The sequence below is a fragment of the Drosophila mojavensis genome, unplaced genomic scaffold, assembly GCF_018153725.1.
Source record: "Drosophila mojavensis isolate 15081-1352.22 unplaced genomic scaffold, ASM1815372v1 contig_277, whole genome shotgun sequence".
NCBI classification, from domain to species: domain Eukaryota; kingdom Metazoa; phylum Arthropoda; class Insecta; order Diptera; family Drosophilidae; genus Drosophila; species Drosophila mojavensis.
Genome location: NW_025318822.1, coordinates 3,898,881 through 3,917,495, shown reverse-complemented (window position 1 = coordinate 3,917,495; position 18,615 = coordinate 3,898,881). Strand labels below are relative to the sequence as shown.

Below are 18,615 nucleotides of genomic sequence, written 5' to 3'. Positions count from 1 at the left end.
CTCCGAGTCATATACGAGCGCACTCTTTCACCCGAATCGTTTTCGGCTTGGCTTCTGTGTCTCTCCACATATACTTCTCATTGTTAATTCGAGCGCCGTTTTTCGGGCATGCATAGAGCTCTCTAGTCGCTATATAAGCTGGTGCACTAGCTCATTTCGGCTTGTATTTTTGGTGCTGCTTTAAATCTTCAGCCTTGGCTGCTAAAAGAAAAGCGCATTTGCAACCGAGCGACAGTAAGTCAGCAGAACAAATGCCTTTGGCTGGAACAAATTTCAACAGATTTCCACTTTTCATATCGCCATTTTGTGTCCTCGACGCAAACACACGCACACATTTACATTGAAGCAGTTTGTCAACATGAAAAGGTTAACAAGGTAAATAAAAAACGCTAAAGCAAAAGGTGACAGCATGAAAGGAGAATGCGCAAAAAGAATGGCGGCCAAAGGCACAAAAGCCGAACACAAACAATGTTGCAAAAGGGGCTGGAATGTGACATAGGCAACGGCGCGAAGGCTGGCAACTCTGGCGCACAGTCCAAATCTCAGCCAAAGCCAAAGGCGGTGTATCTGCGTGTGTGTGTGAGTGTGTGTGTGTGACTGTTCGTTTGTGTGAATAACAACATTTTAAACATGTTAACTTTTTATTTTGTTGCCTGCGCCAAGACTTGTGCAATTTATTTCAGCATGCAGCTCTTTTGCCCGCCCAGGCCCAGGCGCCAACTCCAGCTCCAGCTCCAGCTTCAACTTCATCTTCATCAGACTCAGCCTGAGTCTTGCTCCATTACAAAGCATGCCCAGCGGCTGGGCCAGGTATAATCTTTTGCTTGTCTTTCACTTCAGCAGGATGAGCGCCCTTTGCCCAAGTTGATGTCATCCAGCAATTTTTTCGTATTCCCTAACCTAAACGAGTAGCTAGGCTTGGGTAACCAAAGATGGAGCCATGAAATAAATTAAAAGATTTATGTATATATGTATATACATATATTGTTACTGAAACTTCTGTCAATATCTATCCACGGGGTCTCATAATTGTCATAGTTGTCGTGAAAGAGCATGCGAAATTCGTTTTGGTTTCTTTTCATTTCTATATATTTATTTTTGTGCAGAAAGGCAAGTTCAAAAAATATTCGTGCAGCTCGCGGCGGTCAGCGCTTTAACTTCAACTTCAACTTCAACTTTGACATAGTTTATTGCGAGGCGGCTGTGAGCGACTACCCGATGCTCTGTACTTTGGCGAACTTAAGGGAAAGGTTGAAAATATGTGTAGGCTTACGGCTAAAATAATTTGTATGATGATACAAAAATACTAGACAAAAAATTACCGAAATGCTGTAGCAGCTTCAATTTGTAACCTGCAATACTCCTAGCAAATTTGTACAGGGTATAAGGAAAGCGAAAAAAAATAAGCAGCAGTGCTTGTTCGTATTCTTAAAGTCAAGTGAGCACTAGCTGCCCATTGGCTGCCACAGACCCCGCCGTGTGGCGTGAACTGCTTGTTTATGCAGCGCAACATGCCGCGCTTGACACATTTCTCTGGAGGCAGGCGCACGTCGTCGAGCAGGGCAACTTGTCAATGCAGTCATCAATGTCCGGCGTGACAGCCCCCACGCTCATACAGCGTACGCACAGCCAGCTGCCCCACATTTCGCCCACCCGTAGCGTAGCCAACGTGTTGCATTCCGCTCAGTGGCACAGTGGGTTATTGTGCCAATGACCAGCCAGCAGTCAGTAGGAAGCAGTCAACGGTCAACAGTCAGCCAAGCGTTACTCGTAACAAGATCTACTTCCAGCGAGCTGTAGCAAATATTAATGAGCAAGTGCTACGAGACGTGAGCAAAATTTTTCCAAAATTTAGAGAAATACTATGTATAGTATATATTGTAAAAATATATATATGAAGGGTTTGCTTATTGTCTATTAAGACATTGCCAGAGCTACCATGACTTTAAATACTAAATTAATGTTACGAATATACATATGCCAGAAATTCGAAAATTCAAAATTATTCCGCTTAAAATCTATGATAACGAATTCAGATCGTATTACAATGTAATACATATAATGTCTTATATTATTATAAGCAATACCTCTTAAGCTTATATAGCAAACAAGAAGACAGGCTTTCGTTCGATTGTTCGTATATTTAAGATTCTTAACATCTCATCATCCAATGCATAGCAAAACTATCTACTATAAATCCTTAGCCAAGTGCAAATAATTCGAACTTTTTAACTAAAATTGGAATCTCTGTCGAATATGTCCCCATCGTAATAAGTCATAATTAAAACTTAGCTCTCAATTATCTTCTGCGTTACTTAATCTTTCATTTGTATCAGCTATTACCTGTCAGTTGTACCCCATGGCGTATGCGTGATTTGGCTGATTATGTTCCCTTTGATTGCCTCAAACTTTAACATTTTGCAGCACGTGTGGTGCGCTGTGTAACAGCAGCAGCAGCAACAGCAGCAGCTTCAGCGCGCCCCAAAAAAGAAACGAAAAAAAGTTGCGACAACCCACAAAAGAGTCACGTGCAGAAACTTTCTTAATTTAAAAGAAATTTTCAAACAAACTCAATTAAATAATTTCAGGCGCAAATAAAGATGTGTTAGACCTGGGGAGAGAAATACACGTGGTTTTTACAGCATTTCTGCAGTCAGTTTCCCTCTCACTCGCCCATTCTTTCTCTCCCTCTCTCTTCTCTATGCTGTGTCACTTTTTCGCTCATTTTGCAAGACAATTTTAATACCACAAAATTTTAATTGAGCTAATCCTTAAAACCACATGCTGGCTAACGAGCCAGCTGCTAGCTGCTCGCTGTTCTCTGCTGGCCAGGGCTAATTGGCTGTCCAGACGGCGGGTGGTTGGCGGTGGTGCAGCCGGAAGTGCAGCCACATTTGCACAGCTGCAGCAAATGATTATTGCTGTTCGGTATATTAGCTAAGTTGGCTGTGCGTTGGCAATTGATGAAGTCGGAGCTGACGTTGGAGCTGCCAGCTCGGTCAGTGCTACAAATTGAGTCAAACGAACAAGTTCAACAGTCAGAACTACAACCACAGCCACAACTCACAACTCACAACTCTTCAAAATGGGTTCTACACAACATCCCGACTTCGAGGAGAACTTTCTGCTGAAGCCCTCGAAGGTGGACGATCTGTTCAAGTTCTTAGACGAGATAGGTAAGGCCAACAAAATGGAGTAAGTGCCTGCAGCCGCTACTCACTTGATAAGTCGGTAACCTGAATTTGTTTTAAGAAAGAAGAAAGACGAGAAAGTCGAGGTGGACTTGAGTGCGGGTGTTACGGAAACCAATTTTTTGGTTATGGAACGTTGCCCACAGGGCACGAAAAAGCCGAGCATCAAGAAAAGTAGTGTCCAATCGTCCAATCTCAACCAGATGACCTTTATGCGCCAAATCGATGTCACTCCGAATCAGCGCAACACCGCTCGGATGGAGCGAGTGCGCGTTGCAAACAATTATCGCAGGTAGCTGAGATTAACTCTGATTCTTTTCGAAAAGTTTGTTCATTCCCTGTCTCTCTCTCTCCCTCTCTCTCTCTCTCTCTCTCTCTTTCTTTCTTTCTCTGTCTCTGTCGCAGACTGGGCAATGCGGAGTTCCGAAAGCCCAACTACGAAAAGGCTATTGAGATGTACAGCAAAGGTCTGCAATACATATCCGATACCCAAGTGCTCTACCTCAATCGCGCTCTATGCTATGTTAAGTGAGTCCTCTAAATATTCAAACAACTCCGAGTTTAATAGTCGTCTAATACTTGTAGGAAACGTGAATACAAACGGGCCATAATCGACATAGATTATGTATTGTACCACCTGGATTTCCACAGCTTGCGAGGCTGGCTCTATAAGGCCGGCACCCTCAAGCGCATGAACAACGAGGCAGGCTACAAGGAGTGCGCTGATAATGCGCGCCGATTCAATAGAGAATTCGTCAGCTTTGTTGATAAATTCCTAGAGAAAATGAGAACAGATTTTTGATTATTCACATTTTATGGTTGGATTGAATGCAAATTCTAACAATTGTGTTTATTTAGGCATTTCGTTGAAATACGATTCGTTTTGTATTTACTCCCCATTTTATATAGTAATCAAGAAAAACATTTCCTACGATGGTAAGCCTAGCTCGCTTTCGGCGTAGGAATTTGCCGAATAATAGAAAAATTAAATAAATTCGCTATAGATATTTATGTGAATCGGAAGTTTTAATGGTTCATAAGTCATTGTTGCGATTGCATCATCAGTGAGAGAAGCAGCAGGATGATAATCCTATTGCATTGGAATTGTTGGGCTGTGTGAGTAGGCTGCGATCTGGATTCTCAATCATGGGAGCGAGCACACATAAACATAAACTCAGTATTGGAAACTGAATCAAACAAACAACAACAAAGACAAACAAAACACAAACAAACAACAACAAATACAATACAAACAAATCACAGGAAGACAACAACGACACAAACACAATGTCTTCCCTGGTCCACCCAGAGCTGGAGGAGAACTTCTTGCGTAGGGGCTCTTTGGTGGACGATCTGCTCAGGTTCCTCACAGAATTGGCAAAGGCCAACCAAATGGAGTAGGTTCAAGCCCGTACATTTCTCGATATGTGATCGATAGAGCATCCTCCTCCCCTTAGCGCCGGCAAGAAGGAGAAGGAGGCCAAGGTGGACATTGACTATAGTGCGGGTGTTACGGAGGACAGCTTTTTGGTAATGTCGCGCCTTTCAATTGAAAGAAGACAGTATACCAAGAAAGAGTCCGTAAATAAGAAAATGAGCAAAAGGTCGGAAATACCTGGGAATTTGGAGCAAATGACGTTCATGCGCCAGATCGGACTTAGCTACGATTCACGTGCGAAGGCGCGCGATGAACGCATTCGCGTTGCCAACAATTTTCGCAGGTAATTCGATCAAATGCTCAGCTTGCTGATGCCGCTAATTGATTCTCACGCAGACTGGGCAACGCTGAGTATCGCAAGATGAACTTTGACAAGGCGATCGAGTATTATACGAAAGCCATTGATTATATCAGCGATTCGGTAGTTCTCTATGTGAATCGCAGTATCTGCTTCGCCAAGTAGGTCCTTATCCAACTTTACCGATTCTATTTATCTAATGAGCTCCTCCATGGACAGGAAACGCGCCTTCAAGCGAGCCCTAATTGATCTGGACTATATCCTACTGAACCTGGACGAGCGCTGCCTGCGCGCCTGGCTAATCAGGGCCGGGACCTGCAAGCGGATGAACGATGAACGTGGCTATCAGACCGCGGTGGACAATGCGCGCTCACTCAATCCATCGCAGGGAAAGTATATCGATTATTTCCTGGATAAAGTACGCTCCGATTTCTAAGCTGCACTTGATTTATAAACATACGTATTAATACATTGACATGTTGATACACTAAAGAAAGGGAAATAAAATGAATGAATTAATTCAGCAAAAAAGTGTGAACAAAATTTATATAAAAATCAATTTTTATACCCTGAACCCATTGAAAATGGGAAGTCAGGGTATAATGGTTTTGTGAAAAGTATGTAACAGGCAGAAGGAATTATCGCAGACCCCATAAAGTATATATATTCTTGATCAGAACGACGAGCTGAGTCGATATAGCCCTGTCCGTCTGTCCGTCCGTCCGTCCGTATGAGCATAAATCAGAAGATATGAGAGCTAGAGAGCTGAAATTTGGCATGCATACTCGTGTATACCATAGGCAGTACGAGTTTGCTTTATTTTTTCGATAACTCATCCGATAACTTTTTTATCGAGAATAATCGAAAAATCGACTTGGTTTTTTCAGCCTAATTTGAACGCTTTTAGACCTGGAGACTTCAAATATGCGTTGTATATAGAGCTAATGGACACAAAGATTTTGTTATTTACAGATTTTGGATACCACGCCCCCTTCGCCCCCAAATTGTAAAAAACGCATTTCAAGTACTAGAGACTGTGCTTTGGAATGTACACACATTTTAACCATATGATTACGCTCTGAAAGTTTCATTAAGATTGTATGTCTACAAAAGAAATTATTCAACAAATAAATTGTCAGAATATTACCCACATTGCAGCGCAGCCCAAGCGCAGTTAGCAGAGCGCGTGCTTATAAGTGCATGTGTTTGTATGTGTACATAGGAGAAGTGCAGAATGATTAGAATATCAGCTTGGAGGGTTCAGGGTATCTCCTAGTCGAGCAGTCTCGACTGGAGCCTTCTTACTTGTTTAATAAATGAAAACAATCAATCAAAAAATAATAAAGTAAATAAATATTAAAATAAATTTAATAGGAGAGCTAAGCTAGAAAGGAAAAGGAAAATCAAAGCTTATAGTTCATATATATATATATATCAAATCTAAATGTTATATCGTTTACTTATATATAAAAATAAACCAATTTATTTATTATGCTGCAAAAAACGATTTTCGTTGATAACTAGCTTTGGGAATTTATTGATAAATTAAATTTAGCTCTCACGTATTTATTGTCAAAGCCCATTTAATATTACATTGCTTTTCGAACTTTAATAAACAACGCAAACTGCGCAAGTGTAAAAAAAAAAATAGAGGGCGACAACAACAGCAACAACTGGAACGAACAACTGTGGGCCAAATGAAATTTGCAATTTTTGCATAAATTCAATAAAAATTCCTATTGTCATGAGAATATTTGCCAATACAATATACACACAGACACACACTTGCACACGCACTCGACAATACAAGCAGCCATCAGTCCCCCCTTTCCCCTTGCCCCTCGACAGTTGCCCGCTGCTGGTTGCTCGCCTTGGTAACTCCGATAGCGCCTGCCCAGCCCCATTTTGTATGCTGCCCGCCTTCAACTCCAGTTGCAGGCACGATAAGGGCCACTTATACGCTTCGTTTGGAGCACGCTTGCCCACAGGGGGGAGGCGTGGCACTGGGCGGCTAGGTGGCAGCCACAGAGTTTTCAATATGGCGCCAACAGCATTTGCATTTGCATTTGCCTTGGCTAAGCCAGGCAGTTGTGTGCCATAATGAAATGCAGTTCAAATGCTTTGGGTATAAACTTTTGTCGCAACTGGCAGAGCGAGGCGTGGCAAGGCAGCTCTCCCCCTCTCCTGCTCCCGCTGTGCTATGTGTCGTTGTTGCATTGTAAACTGTGGCAAACAAACGCAACGGAAGTGCCACAAAAAGGGTTTCACAGTTTGTCAATTGTATGTGGCCGCCGAGCCGACACCTAAACCACCGCACCGCACCACCACAGCAGCCGACAGCTCTGTGGTCGCTGGCATTTCCCATGACACTACTGACACGCTGCCCTGACTCTGGCCACACTGGCAGCCGCAGCCTGTTGTTGGCTGTGCATCTAAGAAATGCAAAAATCCTTGTGGCTTAAATTCTAATCAACGTGGCTGCTGCCACGCCCACGCCCAACGCTTGTAATCAATGCTGTAAACACTTATTTTTGTGGTTGCATCGTTGCAACAGCAACAACAACAACAAGAGCCACAGCAGTCATTGCCTTTGCCTGCTGGCAACCAATTCTGTGGCACAGCCAAAGTTTGCCGCATGCCTCAACGTTGCCCGTTTCCTGGTCGAGAGTGTGGTAGTTCCTGGCAGAGCTCTGCCCCCTTTTTTGCAATCGGCTAGGACTAAGCCCTGGCATCAGTGTCGCTTCTTTTTTTCAATTTTTACGTTGCAACGTTGCGGCATTTCATAGATGTTGCACTACGAGAAGCCCTTTAGAATTGTCTCTGAATAGACGAACTTAGCTTAAATTTATCTGTGTCTTATGGCTATTGTAAATTAACATATCTTTTTTTAACAGACCTCTAGATAAATTTCTGATTGAACTTGATTCAGAAATAGCTCTTCGTTTCCTTCACAGCTTCAACTCAGCTGAACTACTTTGCAGCTCTGCGACCCATTGGGTTTGCTCTCCTGGCAAAGTCCTTGGAGAAATGCGCCGGCTCAGCGTTCAACTTCATGGCTATAAGCCAATGTCAACAAACAGCTTCATAAATCAGGCTACGCTTGATCTCTGTGAACAAAAATTTCATCCTGCTGCCAACATCTATTCTCAAGAGGATCACTATAAACCCATTTTCAACACGCATTCAAACTATATTTTAGCATCGCAGTTGCTTGGGACATTCTCACTTCCACGGCCACTCCCAGTCGCCCACGCCCAATCTCCTTCCTGCTTCTATCTAGCTGGCAAATTGTCCAGTGCTGTGTTTAGTTTTCAGCTTGCGGCTTGTGGCTCTGCATCTCGGCAGCGTCTTGGCCAAAAAGTAATTTGGCCTTTATCTGTATTGCGGTTTAAACAGCCAAACAAGACCCGAACCAAATGCTCGTTGGCCATGCGGGAGCAAGCTCTCGGCTTGAGCCTGAATACGTATTGGGTACGTTGTCGTTGTTTTAATATGTGTATTTTTGCTTGCTTACCATCATTTCTATTCCACACCCTGTACGCACTAACGCCATGCAAGTGGGTATATAAGACGACACAGTTTGGTAAGTCCAATCAACCTTTAATCAGAAAATTTTCTATTACAGCTGAATAATGGAATGATATTTTATATAAGATATAGCTTGGGAAATTGATTTCATTCTCTTCCACATCCTACTTCTCTGTTGAAGCTAGAAAATATAATTTGAAATATCATCTCACGTCTGCATATTATCGATAAATATCGATTTAGCAGAAAATATTTCAAATAATGATGATTAATAGAGTTGCTCAATAAATATTATGCCATGTGAGGTTTTTTTTTTTAATAGATATATTAATCAATGAAGCTTTAAAGATCGTACACACACAAGTACAATCCCAATCTTAAGCTAAATTGAGAAGCGCAGCCAGCCCATTTGCACGCTTTCCTGCCAACTTAATGCATACATCTCATAGAGCGGTGCAAACTTCTTGGGGAACTTTCGCTTCAGACATGAGATCACCGTGCCGTTCACATAGTAACGGGGTGACCAATCGCACTCGCACGGCGGAAAACAGGTGCTGCAATGCTTTAACTCATGCTCAGAGCCCAATTTCGGACTCGGCTCAACATTTTTCAGAAAATTTAGTTGCCAAGGCTGCTGGGCATCGTATTCAGATGGGGTGATACAGAGGAAATCAACCGTTTCATTTGCTGGCACATCCGCAGGTTCTTCTTCAAGGGAATTGCTGGGAAATATGTCGATGTACAAGTTGAAGCGCGGCATGCCCCCAATCAGCTCCTTGAACTTGCGTTCACGTTCCCTACGCAGCCACAGCTCGAGGAGATCCCAGTGATCCAAGTTCTTGGACCGTTCGCGAATCAGCTTCATGCGAGTATAAAAGTCCGAGCGCCGGAATGCATCATAGTTAACGCCCGTCTGCGTGTGCCATAGCAAGTAGAGCTCGTTGGGCTTCTCGTCCGGCATAGAAATACTGTGCGAGAATTTGGTCAGCTCAAAGTGAATCAGCATCCGGATGCCATAGGTAATGTGTTTGATGTGGTCGAAGTCTTTGATATTCATTTCCGATAGCGCGGCAGCATCCAGTAACAGGAGTTTTCGGCCCTTGATCCCATTCACATGAAATGTGTTCTGTGAATTTAATAAACTACTCTGTGATCGATTCAGCTGTTGGCATCCATTTTCTTATCAACTCACCACGTATTGGGGATATCCATAGTTAAGAAGCCAGCGTCGTACAGCCTTGCAGTCCCATTCAAAGACCGACGTCAAGGGCAACTTATCGACTGCAGCAATACATAGCTCGAGCAGAGGTGTGGGCGAGTGATGGAATGGCAAGGGCCACAGGGAATGATCAAAGTGGACTTGCCTTTCCAAGAGAGGAGTACGACGAAATTTGGGTGGTGGAATCGGAATTACTTTTTTAGGACGAATCCTATGCTTGAATTTCGTGTCTGTTACGCCATATAGGTAGTTCATAGTATATATAAGTGTATAAAGGTATAGGAGTGTAAAGGTGTAGCAGCATAAATGTGTGGAAGAATTAAGGTGTGAGAGTATTAGTGTCAATATAAAGGTGTAGAGGTTTACAGGAGTATTGGTATATATTAGTGTCAGTGTGTATAGGTAGGTATATGTATTGTGTAATCAGGTGATTAACTGTTTATGAACAGAAATGACAAAAGTGTCGGGGACTACTATCTCATATCTAAATAGGATAAAAATAATATGCAAATGGATAGTATAAAGGTTTCGAAAGAGGTCATCTATTATATAGGCTTAAGATTCCTGCTAAAACCAAATCAGAAAATATAAAAATATTATAATATATACATATAAATATTATTAAATATATAAATATAAAAATAATTTTGAAATGTATTTAAAATGGAATTAAATTGATATTTTAAATGTACTCAGATTCGGCTTTTACAATAATATTTTTTGTTTGATTATATTCATGTACATACATGCATATATAATTATATATCTATATTTTTTTTACGCAGACAGTATTAGCTTTATTTTATTGTGCCCCAAGGCATCTGCTAGTCGTTCAGTCTTGTTTAATGCATATTTCCTCTTATTTTGTGTTGTTTCTCTATGCTCAGCCACTTCCGGGACTCATTATGGCTTAGCCAAAATTGCATTTTGGCTGCCAGAGCTTGGGGAACTTTTGAGTTCTTGGCCAAGTTGGTTGGGCGTGATGCGTGTTTTGTTTATTTTTCAGTTGGCTCGCTCAACATTAACCAGAAATTGAACTAGCTGAGCTCCAAAGTTTTTCATTAAGCAGACAGCTTCGGCTTGTCACAGCGGCTGTCGTTGCGAGGCTGGGAGTTCGTTTAAAGTTCTGGGCAGACCATTTTAATTAGCATGCCAATTTAGTTGGTCTGGCCCCCTGCCCTTGCTCTTTAGCGCCTTCGCTACGCCCCGAGTCGAATGACCAGAAATCTATTGACACTTTTGCGCTTTAATAAATGTTTATTTGCTTTGTTGATTTTGATTTTCTCATCGAGTGCGCAGCGAATTTGAAATGCAAACAACAACAGTACGTGAAAACTCTGTCGAGGGTCACATCATCAATATGTGCGCAGCAGAAGGGCGAGCACGCAAGGCGGAATACGGCTGGATTTCTAGTGTTTCACTGCGACTAGCTTAAGGTTAAGGATGGCAGACACCCACACACCCACCCTCTCACACCCTCTTCCACTATGAGCACGCCCGCTGGCAATGAACAGTAAATAAGGCAAATCTATATGCGAGAGGAAACCAAGTCACACACACACACACACACATATATATATACACACACTTGGCCAGTGGCTGTGACAATGACTGCCCAGAACAAATAGAAAACACAGCCAAAGCAGCTTCTTCTCGCGTCTGCGCCTGTTTCTGTTACTGTTACTGTTGTTACATTTACTGCTACTGTTACTGTTACTGAATTAGCAATTGACTATATTGGATGGGTGTTGTATGCTGACTATTGGCAGAACAATACCCAAAGGTGGTCTGTTCTTTTGGCCGTGCACTGAACATAATTGTGGAGTAATTCTTAAATAGTGGAAATGGAAAATAAAAGAATTCTATAAATGGTAATTAAAGACTGATAAAAGTGATACTAAATTTTAATCAAAAAATACTTATTTAGATACAAAGTAATAAAATAATTATTTAATAAATAATATTAAAAAAAAATTTTTCATTGATTGCCACTGTAAGACTTGATTGAAGTTAGCATTAGCTCTGTTAATCTTTATAAATCAACAATATTGGAATGTTAGTTAAGGTATCTTATTGGATTTGTTTGTGCTGAGTAAACAAGAAAACAATGGATGCATGTATGCGTGTATTTCACTCGAAAGTTTTTCTAGTGTTGGCTGCTGCGATACATACGAATTTCCCATTTCCACACACAGTCAACTGTGTGTGAGTGGAAGAAATGTATTCACGTTGCTTTTTCATTATTCATGACAACTTGCTCTTGGCCGTGCTCGTTGCTAGATGTAACTGAGTCAAAGCAAACACCAGACACAAATACAGACAAAGGTAGAGACAGTATCAACAAAAAAAAAAAAAAAAAAAAAAAAAAAAAAAAAAAAAAAAAATAACAAAAATAAAGGAAGTAAAATGAAGATGGCACACACACACACACACACACAGACACACTAAGGCATATACAGATTGTGAGCGGGAAAATAACAAAAATGACAATAAAAAGCAGTAAAACAATTTTCCCTCCCACCGCAACGCGTAGACAAAGTCAGAAAAACGGCGAACCCAAAAGGAAACTAATATTTTAAGAAAACAAGACACGGCCACCGCCAGGGTGGTTGGATGCGATGGTGTTAGTGGGGGGATGGTTTCCCTTACATATGTGAGTGCATGATATGAAGGCAACAGTTTTGGAATGCCTGTGGGTATGTGGGTGTGTGTGGGTGGTTCGTTGGCTTAGCCTTTGCGCAAGTGGCCGTCGTCAAATTCAAGTGACATATTTAGACAGCTAAGCGACTCCCAAGTGTGGCATCCACAGCACAAAGCAAAGGTGAAGTGGCAGTGCCACAGAGGCAGCCACAGCAGCAGGAGCAGGAGCAGGAGTAGCAGCAGCAGCAGCAATTTTGCAGCAATTCAAGCTATTGTTGTTGTATCCCTTTTTTGTGTGCCATGCAGCGAGGACTCTTTCCTTTATTTTTTGTAGCTCACGAAACCCCTCACGAAACATAAAAAAAGGAAGCAGAAGCAGCGGGCAACCCCACAGAAACCAACGACGACGACAGTTGCTTTTAATAATAAAATCATTGAGCATCAAAGCATAAAAATCAGTCAAGTGCAACATAAGCTTAAAGACCCCGTCGCATGTATGGGTGGTTGGCTGCCAGGAATCGAAGGTGGCCCAACTAAGGTAGAGCAGCTCCCCTTGCTGTGCTGTGCATGTGTTCGATTTTTGGCGAAGCATTTGTCTTCCTCTGCCACCTCGTCTCTTTTTTTTATACCCTGAACCCATTGAAAATGGGAAATCAGGGTATAATGGTTTTGTGAAAAAGTATGTAATGGGCAGAAGGAGGCGTGGCAGACCCCACAAAGTATATATATTCTTGATCAGCGCGACGAGCTGAGTCGATATAGCCCTGTCCGTCTGTCCGTCCGTCCGTCCGTCCGTCCGTCCGTCCGTCCGTCCGTATGAGTGCGTCGATCTCAGAAGTTATAAGAGCTAGAGAGCTGAAATTTGGCATGCATACTCGTGTATACCATACGCAGTACGAGTTTGCTTTATTTTTTCGATAAATCGTCCGATAACTTTTTTATCGAGAATAATCGAAAATTTGATTTTGTTTTTTCAGCCTAATTTGAACATTTTTAAGACTGGAGTCTTCAAATTCGCGTTGTATATAAAGTTAATCGATACAAAGATTTTGTAATTTACAGATTTTGGATACCACGCCCCCTTCTCCCCCAATTTGTAAAAAACGCATTTCAAGTACTAGAGACTTGTGCTTTGGAATGTACACACATATTCACCATATGATTACACTCTGAAAGTTTCATTAAGATCATATGTTTACAAAAGAAATTATTCAACAAATAAATTCTCATAATATTGCCCACACTGCAGCGCAGCCCAGTCGCTGCTTACTGCGCAGTTAGCAGAGCGCAGGCTTATGCGTGCGTGTGGATGCATGTGTATGTATGTGTGCATAAAAGTGCAGAATGATTAAAATATCAGCTTAGGGGGTTCAGGGTATCTCCTAGTCGAGCAGTCTCGACTAGAGCCTTCTTACTTGTTTATTATTGCCCAGCAGGAGAAATGAATGTGACTTAATGTTATTTTTACAGCCAAATTAGTTGGCTTTTGATGTGCGTTTAACTTTTGTTGATGCTGCTTTAACTTTAAGCCAGACAACCAAACTGCTCCAGAAATAAGATTGAATAGGTATCATTCGAATTCCCTCTCACTCACTCTTTCTCACTGCCTGTCTGTGTTCATGAATTGCCGAAGCTTTGAATACTCTGTTTAGGTTGGAAACTCTTTTTAAGAAATTTCAATTTTTATAAAAATTTGCGTTTTATAGTTACTTAATAATAAATAATTTTGCCAATATTTTAAGTATTTTTATTATTTTACTAAATATTATGAAATCAAATTTGTTTTAATAATTTCATTTCATTTTTCACAATTTTCTGAGAAGTTGTTGCTTTAAAGCTCTATAAAAATTTTCTTACTTTGCTGCAAGACCATCAGATATATTATATACTAATGCTTGTTGTTAGTTGTTTAATAATAAAAATTTTTGCCAATACTTAAAGTTTTTTATTTTTTTTATTTATATAAATCGTTTGAATTTAATTTGTACCAATTTTCGAAGTATATGGTATATCGATTTTATTGATTGTATTTAAAAAATATTTTATTGGCTCTAAAGTTCTATAAAAATTTCCTTATTTTACTGAAAGACTATATTCGACTCTCATCAGATATATTATATACTAATGCTAATAATGCTAATTATTTCTGTTTTTATTTAAATAAATTTTACGTCAGCTGAAAGTTTCTATACTCATTCGATTACTTACCTTATGAATATTATATGATATTTAGAGCCTTTTCACACTCATCAGCTGTTGTTATTATTGGAATATGCTTAGTCAACATTTAATTATCTATATTCAACACTGTTTGTCTGTTTAATCTGGTCACACTTAAAGCTCTCTTTTTGTTAGCTGATTGCAATCTCTAAAATAACAACATAATAAATTTATTCAAATCGACTATAAATATTTCCATCAGTTGTTGCTTGTATAAATCAAATCTCCTGCGTTGCACAATGCGTGAGGAAATCAAAGTATCCGCAGCTAGAATATGCGAAAATGCTGTGTGGCAACACAGTTTATTGGGCACGCACATTTTGTGCGTAAGTTTTTTTCTTTCTTTCTTTTTTTTGCGGCGGAGGATTGGCAGACGAAGTGAAGCATAGAGGATACAGAGGAGAGCGAGAGAGATGGATGCGGATGTGGATGCGGTAGCCAAAGTTGAAAAAGGTGGTGTATGCAGTCATAAAGAGACGCCGCAGCGCCAGTTGGGCCCGCTGCGTGCAGCCATAAAAACTCATAAACTGGATTCAAAGTACGCGCTCAGTGGCACATGTGTGCGTGTGTGTGTGTGTGTGTGTGTGTGTGTGTTGTATGTATCCTAAAGATACATTGCCATTCACATTAAGTTGCGACAGGGCAGGCAGCTTATTGCCACACTCACGGGACAGACATCGGACGGCAGAAGTTAAGTCAAGTGCAATCATTTCAAGCTGCTGCATTCGTAATTGCATGAAGTACTCGCAAGTACTCACAATTCATATGCCTAGCTCGTAATGTGGCAGCTGTTGCCATCTATTCGGTGGCCAACACTGAAGTGTGCACACTTCAATATGATGCCACTTGTCAGGGCTGCGGGCAGAGCCGGTCGCATGTATGGCAGAGTCTGATTGGGAAATGAGCTGTGCGAGAGCTAAACGTTTGTTTAATTACTCTTTGCTGTACTTTGCTTACAGGGTATTTCACAGTTGCCGTTGTGGCTTTTGTTTATCCAACTGAAGTGCTGCTCAGCATACGAAATTTTCATCTTGAAGCACAATATTCCCAAATGCAATTGCTGAAAAATGTTGGAGTGTCTGGTCAAAACTGATTTGATTAGCAATTTCAATTCAGTTGATGATGTGAAAAGCTTTCCAAGTAACAGCAAAAGTCTTGCTTTTGCAACAAAAAACTCGTCTGACCAAAGACTCTCGAGTATGTTTCGAGGTGCAAGGTAAACAAGCTAGCTTCAAAGAAAATATATTCTAAGCCCTGCATATTATAATTCATATGGGATGCACTTGTGAGATGCTTAACTTAAAATATATTGATTCATTTTCTGACTGGGCTCGCTTGAATTTAAATTCAAATTTAAATACTTTCCTCTCAGCAGCTTTAATCGGAATCAGAGCTCATTTGCGAGCAGCCCCAAACGAATTGATTTATAATTTAAATTAAACGTTTCTCGGCACACGACAATGAAGAGGCCCTCCAGCGCTGCCCGTCAAGCAAGCTCAGCTAGACAGGACAGGACAGGACGCAGCCCTTTAAGCAGTTTTGAAGATTGTTCGCGGCGCTTAGCTCCGCTTCGCGTCGACGCTGCCATCTAAGCCCTGCCACACGAAAATCAAACAAACCAAACAGTCGGAGGACATTGAGACAGAGCTGCTTGCCTGCCAGCCTTGTCCCGCATTGGCTGACATCCTTCGTCCTCGGGTCCACGCGCATAGTTTTTCCACGACGCGCTGCTGTGCGGCTCATTGACATCATTTGCTTTGTACTTGCGAGCTTGTTATTTTCTACAAATTGTTAATTATTTTCATTGCGCTTATTATGAAACTTTCTGCACTGCCCCCATCCAGCCGCCTCTCGCCGCCTCCCCTCACCCTCTCTCTCTGTCTCTCTTGAAACTCTACTCCGCTGTTTGCCGCTTGTTGTCCTTAAGGATTTTTGGCATTTAATTAAGCGCAATTAAATTGACATTTTAAACAATTTAAACAAGCAAATAGACGTCGCAATTGGCTACCCCCACTCCCAGCCGTGCCGCGCCACGCCCCGCAGCTTCAAGGCGGCTTCCCTTTACGTACTTTGGCGCATATTGAAACGCTTTATGACCAGAGGCCAATTGGCTTGCTGCCTGTCGTGAAGTCCTGAAAGCTTTAACGCAGCCGAAAAAATCGATAAATGAGTGGTCCAATACCTCAGCCCCGCACAAGCCCCAACGTAAACCTTAAGAGCCCGCCCACTCCCACCACCACCGCCACCGCACATGCGTCTATTAATTATGTCTTTTGCCGTTTTGTCACATTTAAAGGCGAAGCAATTAAGTTGCCAGGGGAATATTACGGAGAGAGGACGGACGAGCCAGGCATAGTGTATACCCAGAGTCACATAATACGTATCAATGGACACAACATGGACATGGACATGGACATAGACATGGACATGGATGTGGATGTGAATGTGGACTTGCTGTCCGTCTCCATTGCCCACTTTGGTACGTGACCAGCACAGTAATTCATATGAAAATTTAATTTGTTAGACCATACAAAGTGAACAAAGGGGCCTAAAAGGGAGGGCCAGTCGGTGGAAGGAGGAGGTAGGTGGCAGGGGGGCAGGGGGCAGGGGGCAGACGGAGGAGGTATAGCTGCAGCGGGGCAATGAAACCAAATGGTTTTTACGTTTCTAACCGCATGTGAAAATAAATATTATTAGGTAAGCATTGAAAACAAAAAAAGAATAGCCAAAGTTAGCTAACTGTAAACGAGACTGCTTAGCTAGCAAATACCCTGTGCTAAAGTTAGTTAAAGTTTGATTACATTTATTTCTGTTCATTTTAAATACAAGTAAAGATTTAGCCATAGCTTTGCTAAAGTTGGAGTAATACTGGAAACACATTATTATTATTATTATTTATTAATTTATAAAATTATTTATTTAATTATTTATTTATTTATAAATAATTACTATTTAAATTTAAATATGTACCTGCTTCCACAGTTTATTATTAAATATCTGAATGAGTTTCTAGTTTAAAATATTCAAATATGAATTCAATTGAAACTACAGTTAAACACGCCCTCGCATCAATTGTAATTCGACGGTTTAGCAGGGTATAAATACCTTTAATACGTGTGTTTGGCATCATGAAATATGAAAAATGATTGCATTTTTGGCACAAACAGAGGGAATGCGGTTTGGCTTGTTTTCGCATTGTCAACACGTGGCCGAAAACCGCAAAGTATGCAGCGCAGTTTCCGCTTTTATGATCATTTTTGTGATTTTGATTGCCGGCACCGCAATTTGAATGATATTTGGTTTTCTCGCGGTCGCCGCATTAACACACACATGCTTTTGGTTGCCATTTAAAATGTATTGGTATAAATTCATTTATTTCCATACATGTACATATATCGCTAACTGTATGATATATTAGAGTATTAAGTGTCATTGAGAATAAATTCCATACAAATGTTGATGCCAGTGCATCTATAATGTTTATATAAAATTAATCTGAAGTGTTTTTGAACATTTTCGGGCAATAATTGTTAGCATCAGTTTGGGCAATATAAGGGTTTAATATTTAGTTTACCTTAGTTTAGATTTTTTTTGTTGATAAACTGTTTAAAATATGCAAATTCGCTTGAAAACTCGCATTTATGTGTTTTTAATAATATTTACAGCAAATTTAATATGCAAATTTCAGTGTCGCTCTTTAGTCAAATCATTGCTTAATTTAAATTGCTTGAGAAATTTTTTGCTTCATATATATTAAAGCTGGAAAATGTCTATAAAAACTAGAATTTTGTATGCCCATTAAATTACTTTAATTAAGATTGAATGCCAAGTCCCGCTACTTGGATGCATGCTGGACTATTCGTTTTATATTGTTCTACTTTTTTAAATACTTCGATAAAAGAATTTTTTCTTTTTATATTTTACTTATAAGCTACAAAATAATTCTAAACTCTGCATAAAGAAAAATAATAATAAATGTAAAAATCTGGAAATAGAGCACACATTGAATTGAACATTATAAGATATATTTATACAGGCACGAAGATAGAGAACGCTTGATCTGGTACGTCTCTGACTTTCA

The 18,615-nt window shown here is 40.7% G+C and overlaps 3 protein-coding genes across 5 annotated transcripts; 2 read left to right on the top strand and 1 right to left on the bottom strand.

The window, feature by feature from the left end:
- Nucleotides 1-2,969: 2,969 nt before the first annotated feature.
- LOC116803663 (tetratricopeptide repeat protein 12-like) lies at nucleotides 2,970-4,202 on the top strand. 3 transcript variants are annotated; one of them, XM_032733525.2, is made up of 4 exons: nucleotides 2,970-3,195; nucleotides 3,253-3,483; nucleotides 3,597-3,719; nucleotides 3,777-4,202. In XM_032733525.2, exons 1-4 carry the CDS (start codon nucleotides 3,086-3,088, stop codon nucleotides 3,991-3,993), a joined length of 681 nt encoding a protein of 226 aa, XP_032589416.1. In that variant the 5' UTR covers nucleotides 2,970-3,085; the 3' UTR covers nucleotides 3,994-4,202. The 3 variants fall into 3 exon arrangements, with proteins under 3 accessions (XP_032589416.1, XP_043864277.1, XP_032589417.1); XM_044008342.1 differs by having other exon boundaries at nucleotides 3,086-3,176; nucleotides 3,257-3,483; XM_032733526.1 differs by having other exon boundaries at nucleotides 3,105-3,195; nucleotides 3,257-3,483.
- A 187-nt stretch (nucleotides 4,203-4,389) lies between these two features.
- On the top strand, nucleotides 4,390-5,458 carry LOC6574268 (tetratricopeptide repeat protein 12). The gene is made up of 4 exons (XM_015167356.3): nucleotides 4,390-4,588; nucleotides 4,649-4,912; nucleotides 4,966-5,088; nucleotides 5,147-5,458. Exons 1-4 carry the CDS (start codon nucleotides 4,479-4,481, stop codon nucleotides 5,361-5,363), a joined length of 714 nt encoding a protein of 237 aa, XP_015022842.1. The 5' UTR covers nucleotides 4,390-4,478; the 3' UTR covers nucleotides 5,364-5,458.
- Nucleotides 5,459-8,740: 3,282 nt separating this feature from the next.
- On the bottom strand, nucleotides 8,741-10,142 carry LOC6574267. Its single transcript, XM_002000286.4, has 2 exons — nucleotides 9,648-10,142; nucleotides 8,741-9,581 (listed from the first exon to the last, which is right to left on the bottom strand). Exons 1-2 carry the CDS (start codon nucleotides 9,927-9,929, stop codon nucleotides 8,838-8,840), a joined length of 1,026 nt encoding a protein of 341 aa, XP_002000322.1. The 5' UTR covers nucleotides 9,930-10,142; the 3' UTR covers nucleotides 8,741-8,837.
- Between the last annotated feature and the right edge of the window lie 8,473 nt (nucleotides 10,143-18,615).

Coding starts and splice junctions, on each gene's coding strand:
- LOC116803663 (XM_032733525.2), top strand. CDS start 3,086: ATGGGTTCTACACAACATCCCGACTTCGAGGAGAACTTTCTGCTGAAG. Junction 3,196..3,252: donor GGTAAGGCCAACAAAATGGA/GTAAGTGCCTGC, acceptor ATTTGTTTTAAG/AAAGAAGAAAGACGAGAAAG. Junction 3,484..3,596: donor GTTGCAAACAATTATCGCAG/GTAGCTGAGATT, acceptor TCTCTGTCGCAG/ACTGGGCAATGCGGAGTTCC.
- LOC6574267 (XM_002000286.4), bottom strand. CDS start 9,929: ATGAACTACCTATATGGCGTAACAGACACGAAATTCAAGCATAGGATT. Junction 9,582..9,647: donor ATGGATATCCCCAATACGTG/GTGAGTTGATAA, acceptor TTAAATTCACAG/AACACATTTCATGTGAATGG.
- LOC6574268 (XM_015167356.3), top strand. CDS start 4,479: ATGTCTTCCCTGGTCCACCCAGAGCTGGAGGAGAACTTCTTGCGTAGG. Junction 4,589..4,648: donor GCAAAGGCCAACCAAATGGA/GTAGGTTCAAGC, acceptor TCCTCCCCTTAG/CGCCGGCAAGAAGGAGAAGG. Junction 5,089..5,146: donor CGCAGTATCTGCTTCGCCAA/GTAGGTCCTTAT, acceptor CTCCATGGACAG/GAAACGCGCCTTCAAGCGAG.